The 8,824-nt window shown below is 48.1% G+C and overlaps 1 protein-coding gene across 14 annotated transcripts in view; it reads right to left on the reverse strand.

Moving 5' to 3' along the window:
- BCAS3 (BCAS3 microtubule associated cell migration factor) overlaps positions 1-8,549 on the reverse strand; it is a 607,306-nt gene extending 598,757 nt beyond the window's left edge. For 8 of the 14 annotated variants that reach the window (XM_070061000.1, XM_070061002.1, XM_051824721.2 and 5 more), the window contains exons 1-4: positions 8,400-8,549; positions 8,086-8,314; positions 6,056-6,143; positions 2,392-2,446 (exon numbers count right to left, since the gene is read on the reverse strand). In XM_070061000.1, the coding sequence (XP_069917101.1) occupies positions 2,392-2,446; positions 6,056-6,138 (138 nt within the window). In that variant the 5' untranslated portion in view covers positions 6,139-6,143; positions 8,086-8,314; positions 8,400-8,549. Of the gene's footprint in view, positions 1-2,391; positions 2,447-6,055; positions 6,144-7,981; positions 8,315-8,399 lie in introns of those variants that run through there. The other 6 variants (XM_070061001.1, XM_051824722.2, XM_070060999.1 and 3 more) reach the window with 4 other exon arrangements.
- Between the last annotated feature and the right edge of the window lie 275 nt (positions 8,550-8,824).

An 8,824-nucleotide genomic window follows, 5' to 3' on the forward strand; every position in this document is an offset into this window, starting at 1 on the left:
ACACACGTGTAAATCAGACACTCTATGCCACAGCAGTCTACCTAAGTCCACTCAACCAGTGTTATTCAATACCAAATAGTAAACCACGCGACTCCTTCAAACGAATGCTGCCTCTGACATCCTTTGGCGTTAGACTCTGCTTTTCACAGCATACCCTATCAACGAAACGTGCAGTCAGGGCTGCATGCATAACTCTTACAGATGTGTTGATCTTAATAATCTGACTGCTTCAAGCAGATGATTTCCCTTATTCATCCAGTGTCTTGGGACAGAAAAGCATTTCTTCTTCATTATACATGTGCCACAGACCTTGTTATTATGGCCTATTTTCATTAAAATTGACTGAATATAATAGGGCAATACCAACATTCTTTGATATTTTCCCTTATTTCATGAACTCTCTTTGTTTAATACAATACAAACTTGAATATTATACTTTTCTAGGACCCTCTCATAAAACTAGGGCACTGGATCTATGATTTTCTTTTTTGAACAGTGCAGTTACAGATACCACAGAAGTGGCATAACTTTAAGGAAAAATATAGAAACCTCTCCCCTCAGCAGCCCCACCAGAACAGTGCTTCCCAAAGCTACCATAAGAATCACCTCAGAGGATTACAAGACACAAGTTACTGGACACCACCTCAAATCTCTATCACACTTCCCTGCCAGAGGAACCTGGAAATTATCATCACTTTTTTTTTTTTTTTTTTTTTTTTTGACAGGCAGAGTGGACAGTGAGAGAGAGAGACAGAGAGAAAGGTCTTCCTTTGCCGTTGGTTCACCCTCCAATGGCCGCCGCGGCCGGCGCGCTGCGGCCGGCGCACCGCGCTGATCCGATGGCAGGAGCCAGGAGCCAGGTGCTTTTCCTGGTCTCCCATGGGGTGCAGGGCCCAAGCACCTGGGCCATCCTCCACTGCACTCCCTGGCCACAGCAGAGGGCTGGCCTGGAAGAGGGGCAACCGGGACAGAATCCGGCGCCCCGACCGGGACTAGAACCCGGTGTGCCGGCGCCGCTAGGTGGAGGATTAGCCTAGTGAGCCGCGGCGCCGGCCTATTATCACTTTTAATAAGCGTGTCAAGAGGTACTCAGGTTGGAGTCTACAGCGTCAATATCTCACATGGGTGCTGGTTCAAGTCCTGGCTGCTTCATGTCCAAGCCAGCTCCCTGCTAATGTGCCTAGGAAACCAGCAGAGGATGGCCCAACTGCTTAGGCCTCCAGACCCTCATGGGAGACCCAAATGAAGCTCTTGGCTCCTGGCTCTGGCCTGGCCATTGCAGTCATCTGGGGAGTGAGCCAGCAGATGGAAGACCTCTCTCTCTTCATCTCTTGTCAGGTAGGGGCCAGTATTGAGGCACAGCAGGTTAAGCCATCACCTGCAGTACTGGCATCCCATATTGAAAGGAAAGGCCACCACAAAACACACCAAACACTGCAGTAAGGGAAAAGGCTTCTTGTCGGGTGGGGGAAACCCGAAAGGCTACCTCCCCGTGCACAGAGGGAACAGCAACCTGTACTGGGAGAACAGGTCTTATATAGCTTTGCAGAGGTAAGGAAGAGGGAGCGGCAAATCTTGTTAGGGTGGGCGTGGAGCAGACACTTTGATTTGGCTATTGGGTCACCTGACTTCAAGTAAGCCAGGCTGGGCTTAGGAAGATGGCACCGTTTTACTAACACATATGGGTCAAGTTCTGGCTGCTCCACTTCCAATCCAGTTCCCTGCTAGTCTACTTGGGAAAGCAGTGGAAGATGCCCAAGTACTTAGGCCCCTGCACCCAAGTGGGTGACCCAGATGGAGTTTCAGGGAAACAACGGATGAAAGATCTCTCCCTCTCCCTCAGTAACTCTGCCCCTATCAAATAAAAAAGTAAGTAAATCTGCATTACTAAAAAAAAACTCTTATGAATTAGTATAACAAGGCATATCCTTCTTGGCATTAAATACTGCTTAACTTGAAAGAGACATGTATTTCTACTCAGGTATAATATTCAGTTAATATCAATTAATCGGATGCAGAGTATGTATGGCTTTTCTTACTTCTGACAGGCAACACTTAACAAGCACAACAGACAGATTTGAGATAGAAGAGATTTGAGATAGAGATGCCCATGTCCCAGCTCTGAACTAACATCCCACCCTTGATTCCTCTCAGTAGAGTCAGTGCTAAGGAATAATAGTTAGAACACGATCATCACTGTTAGGTCCAAAAACGAAGGCACATCTTATACAATAACAACTAAAGTTCCCCCTTCCCAGTGCTCAGGATGCTAAAACAACAAATGCCTGTCTCAGGTTGCCCTGACTTAAGTGTCGAATTTAAAACTCAGATCACTCTGAGCTCCCTTGGCCAAAGGTAGAACTATTTCTAAAATCACCTGTGCAAACTCACCTGTGGCACAACATCCTGTAGAAAGTTCACAACACTTTCCATGTAGGACTGCTCTCTGGACAAAAGTGAAATGGACAAAATTAGTCATGACAAATTCAGACTTTGGAAAAACTCTATTTACAAGACCTAATAAAGACACTTATAATATTAAAACAAAGGGAAAAAACAACTCTTATCACCTGATTATCTGCTTATCTGAGTTCAGATTTCATGAGTTTTTGGAATATGTCATTTAATGTAAGCGAGATTTCAAAATTTTTAAAATATTACTTTTTTTTTTTTTTTTTTTTTTTTTTTTTTTTTTTTTTTTGACAGGCAGAGTGGACAGTGAGAGAGAGAGACAGAGAGAGAAAGGTCTTCCTTTTTGCCGTTGGTTCACCCTCCAATGGCCGCCGCTGCAGCCGGCGCACCGCGCTGATCCTGGCAGGAGCCAGGAGCCAGGTGCTTTTCCTGGTCTCCCATGGGGTGCAGGGCCCAAGCACCTGGGCCATCCTCCACTGCACTCCCTGGCCATAGCAGAGAGCTGGCCTGGAAGAGGGGCAACCGGGACAGAATCCGGCGCCCCAACCGGGACTAGAACCCGGTGTGCCGGCGCCGCAAGGTGGAGGATTAGCCTATTGAGCCACGGCGCCGGCTAATATTACCTCTTTTTAAAAGCCATACTCTCCCAATTTGATAGAGATATCTTCTAACTTGTACTTGAAGGAGAGATGACAGAAGACCTGTTTAAATCAGTATCTTCCTCTTGAGTCAGAGCAGAAGAATGTCCTAGTTAGAGCAAGAACCACTGTTGCTGATGACTCAGGATTTAGTGACCTTCTCTTTAAACTGTTTCTCAGCCTCATCTCCTACCTGTACGAAAAATCAGCCTGCATTTTGGCGCAAATACAAGCAGTGGAACAAGTTATTAGAGGCAGGACTTGTGGCACAGTAGGTTAAGCCACTGCCTGAGATGCCCACAACCCCATACCACAGTGTCTATTAAGAGTCTGGGGGAAGGCGGGAGGGGTGGGGGGCAGCGCTGTGACAGAGCAAGTAAAGCTGCTGCCTGCAGTGCCAGCATCTCATATGGGTACCGGTTCAAGTCCCGGCTACTCCACTTCCAATCCAGCTCTCTGCTATGGCTTGGAAAAGCAGCATAAGATGGCCCAAGTCCCTGGGCCCCTGTACCTACATGAGACCCAGAAGAAGCTCCTGGTTCCTGGCTTTGGATCAGCACAGCTCTGGCCCACTGCAGCCATCTGGGGACTGAACCAGCAGATGGAAGACTTCTCTCTCTGCCTCTCCTTCTCCCTGGGTAACTCTTTCAAATAAATAAATAAATCTTAAAAAAAAAAAAAAAAAAAAAAAAAAAGAGTCCCAGCACTGTGGCATAGTGGACAATCCCATATGGGCACCAGTTCAAGTCCCGGCTGCTCCTCTTCTCATCCAGCTCTCTGCTATGGCCTGGGAAAACAATAGAAGATGGCCCCTGCATCTTGGGCCCCTGTACCTGCATGAGACCCAGAAGAAGCTCCTGCCTCCTGGCTTCAGATCAGCCCAGCTCCAGCCATTGCAGACATTTGAGAAGTATGGAAGTGGATGGAAGTCCTCTCTCTCTCTCTCTCTCTCTCTGCCTCTCTGTAACTCTTTCAAATCAATCAATCTTTAAAAAAAAAAAAAAAAAAAGAATCCTAGTTCCTCTACTTCCAATTCAGCTTGCTGTAAATGCACCTACAAAGGCAGAGTACGATGGCTCGAGTGCTTGGGCCCCTGCCAGCCATGTGGCAGACTTGGATGGAGTTCCTGGCTCCTGGCTTCTGGCTTCTGGCTTCAGGCTGGCCTAGCCCTGGGTGTTGATGACATTTGGGGAGTGAATCAGTAGATGGAAGATCTCTCTCTCCATCCCTGTCACCCTGCCTTTCAAATAAATTAATTAATCTTTTAAAATTAGTTATTAAAAGCACTCAGAGGGCAGGCATTTGGTTCAGCAATATGAGGCTGGTTAGGATGCTTGCATGCTACATTGGAGTGCTTTGGTTTGATTCCCAGCTCCAGTTCCTTTTTTTTTTTTTTTGACAGGCAGAGTGGACAGTGAGAGAGAGAGACAGAGAGAAAGGTCTTCCTTTGCCGTTGGCTCACCCTCCAATGGCCGCCGCAGCCAGCGCAACACGCTGATCCGATGGCAGGAGCCAGGTGCTTCTCCTGGTTTCCCATGGGGTGCAGGGCCCAAGGACTTGGGCCATCCTCCACTGTACTCCCTGGCCACAGCAGAGAGCTGGCCTGGAAGAGGGGCAACTGGGACAGAATCCGGTGCCCCGACCGGGACTAGAACCTGGTGTGCCGGCGCCGCAAGGCGGAGGATTAGCCTAGTGAGCCGCGGCGCCGGCCTGAATGTTACTTTCTTAATGGAACCTTTTCTGTCACCTCACTAAAATACTCCCTATATTATCTCACCCTGTTTTCTCTGTCTCTTTTCTTTATACTGATTATATTGATTTCAAGCATACCTACTTTTAAACCACACTGGACTATTAAGTCCTATAAAGTATAGCTATTCTTTGTCAAGCAATGTCTTAGTTACAGAAATGTATTTCTCTATAACATTTTGAAACTGTGAGACCTAAAGCAGAGGATACATTTTTATCACCATCCTGAAAACAATTATGTGAATATCTCTATGCTTGTCATACAGCAATACTAACTCACAACTTTTATATTTTCTATTCTATTTCACTTTTAAAAATTCTAGTCCTGGATCCAGCATTGTGCCACAGTGGGTTAAGCCACAGTCTGCAATACCAGCATCCCATATGCTGGTCTAGCACGCTGCTGATGTATGCTCCTGGGAAGGCAGCAGAGGATGGCCCAAGTGCTTGGAACCTGTCACCCACATGGAAGACCCACAGGGAGTTCTGGGCTCCTGGCTTCAGCCTGGACCAGCCCTGGCATTTGGTTGATGGAAGATCTCTCTGTCCTTCCCTTTTTCTGTCACTTTTCCTTTCAAATAAACAAACTTGTTTTTAAGATTTATTTATTTATTTATTTATTTGAAAGGCAGAGTTACAGAGAGGCAGAGGAACAGAAAGAAAAAGGTCTTCCATTCGCTGGTTCACTCCCCACACGGCCAAACGGCACCAATATGAAGCCAGGATCCAAGAGCTTCTTCCCCGTCTCCGACATGGGTGCAGAGGCCCAAAGACTTGGGCCATCTTCCACTGCTTTCCCAGGCCACAGCAGAGAGATGGATGGGAAGGAGAGCAGCCAGGACTAGAACCGGCGCCCATATGGGATGCCGATACTACAGACTGAGGCCTTAACATGCTGCACCACAGCACTGGCCCCAACAAACATTTTTTAAAAATAATAAAAATAAAACCATAATCCTGACCTACTAAATTGATTTAATGACCTGCTGTTAAACTTAGCTTTTGAAAACCACTGCTGTTCAGGAATTAGCATAGCACACTTCCTGGACTCCATAAAAATCCTGAATACATCAACTTTACCCTCCCATTATTCCTTTTATTTGGCACTGGCAATGTTATTTTACTCACTCTGTAAATTTGGAAAGCCAAAATTAAAAAGACAAAAGTAAGCAATATTCAAAACAAAAAGTCAAATGTTAGTTATTATCATAAATAATCTATCCTTGAACTATTGGGCTAGTCTGAAATGTGCTTACGTGACAGCCTGGGGTCGAACCACAACCCCACCAGTACATCGACTGGGTCTTCGAGGAGAATCTGTAGCCATAGCTTCATTCATAAAACCTGTTATCAGAACAAAAATATAGGAAAAAAATGATCATTATTGTGACGGTAAGGGAGAAGGCTTAGGGTTAATCTATAGAGATCCCTTGTCAAAAACACCTTCAACAGAGGAAACCTTCCCAATAATTTATATTATACCAGAAAGGGAAAAGCAGAGGAAGGAGTCAGTCTTTAAAATGTTCCCACAGGGGCCAGCACTGTGGTATAACAGGCTAAGCCTCCACCTGTGGCACTGGCATCCCTTATGGGCACCAGTTCAAGTCCCGAGTGCTCCCCTTCTGATCCAGCTCCCTGCTAATGTGCCTGAAGAAGCAGTGGAAGACGGCCCAAGTACTTGGGCCGCTGCACCTGTATGGGAGACCCTAATGAAGCTCCTGGCCCCTGACTTTGCATAGGCCCAGCTCTGTCCATTGTGGCCACTTAGGAGTGAACCAGCAGATGGAAGACCTCTCTCTGTGTGTCTCTCCCTGTCTGTGACTCTGCCTTTCAAATAAATAAATAAATCTTTAAAAAAAAAGTCCCCACAGTCAGAACGGGCATTGTGGTGCAGTCGGTAAAGCCACAGCCTGCAGTGTTAGCATCTCATATGGGCAGCTGATTCAACTCCCGGCTGCTCCACCTCCAATCCAGCTTCCTGCTAACGCACCTGGGAAAGCAGGGGAAGATGGCCCAAGTCCTTGGGCCCCTGCACCCACGTGGGAGACCTGGAAGAAGCTCCTGGCTCTGGCCCAGCTCCAGCTGTTGCAGCCCTCTGGGGCGTGAACCAGCGAATGGAAGATCAATATCCCTCTCTCTCTGTCTCCTCTCTCTGTAAACTCTGTCTTTCAAATAAACAAATCTTTAAAAAAGAAAATGTTCCCATAGTCAAGCCATTTTTATGTGGGACCAGGCCTCAAAACCACAAAACTAGTCAAGGCTCTTGCTAGAGTCTTTGTTAAAACATAGCCAGAAAGGTAACAGAACTGGAACATGGGGTGGCAAGGGAAACACAGGATCACACAGGAAAACATGTGTGCTACATTTTGTAAACAAAAATTTAAAAACTTCATTGAAATTTTCTGTTGGGACAGTGAAAATACACATGGTACAACACTTCAGGAGCAAATTGGGACAGACATGATACCTCTCCACTTCCCAATTAAACCTGTTGGGGATCTATGAGTAAGACTGCCTAAGCACAATATAAATCATTTTTTAACCCTTTACTATTGCAACCTAATCACTGGAGTCCAAACAAATACGTAATGTAAACTTATATGATGGGAGAGGCCCCTTAAACTCTCCATTCCTTCTCTAAATCCTGATCCTTGACCGTCTCGTGAGCGTCTCAATCACTAATTCACAAGAAGAAGAGCATGGAGCCCACCTGCTTGAGGTTAAAAGACGACTGCCAGCAATTTTAAAGACCTCTCACAGGGCTCAGGCAACAGCAACGCCTGAAACTCATCCTGAAAGCATCCACAGCCATCACTTCTAAGTCGGGAGCAGTCAATCGGCTCATTTGAAAACTCACCCAAACTGGCGAGCCCCACCTCCCACCACCGAGACACCCTTGCCCAAGTGGCCCGGCTGCCCGCCCCTCAGACAGCACCTACACCGCCAGCCCCGCAGCCCTCTCGCTCCCTCTCCACCCTTTCTTCCCCGAACCCCGGTCTCTCACGCCCTGTCCTTCAAGGGCCCTGGCTCCCGAGGAAGACCCTCACCACCAGCTCAGGCCCCACTCTGCTCACAGACGTTCGCACGGATCTTCCCACTTAACCTCCAATGCCCAGCCACCGCTGCCCCCGGCCGCCCTCTGGCCCCTTGCCCTCCACCCCTCCCCCCTCCATTCGCGACACCTCCCTGCCGTCGAATTCCTGCCGGCCAAACCCCGTCCTCTCAGGCTGCTTGCCACTCGTCCTCTCCAAGCCTCCCCAAAGCCAAAGCCCCACAGCCGCCTCACCGGCCGCCCCGCCGGTAAACGCTGCGCTCCAGCTCTAGGCTCACTGTTTGGAGTCTCCCTCCGTGATTGACGGTTCCCACTTCCTACCACGCCTCAACGGAACCAGCCCGCTAGCCAATCCCAGATGCAAACTGGCTGAGGCCGGGCACCGCCCTTCGAGGTCGGCTTCTCCAACCAGCAAGGCGAGTAGGAGCGGACCCGCCTCCTGAATGTAGCCAATCCGCTGAGGCTGGAAGGAAAACACAACAGTATGTAAGTTCGGTTGCGAACGCAGGCCACTGGGGACGAATTACAAACATTTTTATTTTCCTTACAGACAGCACCTTCTTGGCTTTGTCAAAAAAAGAAAAGAAAAGAAAAAAACAGCAACATGCCCAACTCCCGCTCACTTCACCAGTCTGTCTCAGGTTGGGAACCTGAGGACAGGGAGACCGGTCTGTTTACATCGAATTCTCGCGACAGCCAGTTCGAAGCTCAAAGCACGTGGACATGGCAGCTGCCAATCACTTACAGTTGACCACTCACCCATCCCGAACCCGCCTTCGGCCCCGCCCTTCGCGATGTGTTTACCTTCCGGGAGCCCAGGCTGGCTCGCCCCTGCAGTCAGCCCTAGAGTTAGGCAGATGTCGATCGGACGAGGGGCGCGGCCGGTAATCTTGTGCATTTGAGCAAGGTTTGTAGTTCACGCCTGACTCCTTCCTTATCTCTTATCTCGGTTTCCTTCTCCTATCTCGATCTG

This window comes from Oryctolagus cuniculus, chromosome 17 (genome assembly GCF_964237555.1).
Source record: "Oryctolagus cuniculus chromosome 17, mOryCun1.1, whole genome shotgun sequence".
Lineage (NCBI taxonomy): Eukaryota > Metazoa > Chordata > Mammalia > Lagomorpha > Leporidae > Oryctolagus > Oryctolagus cuniculus.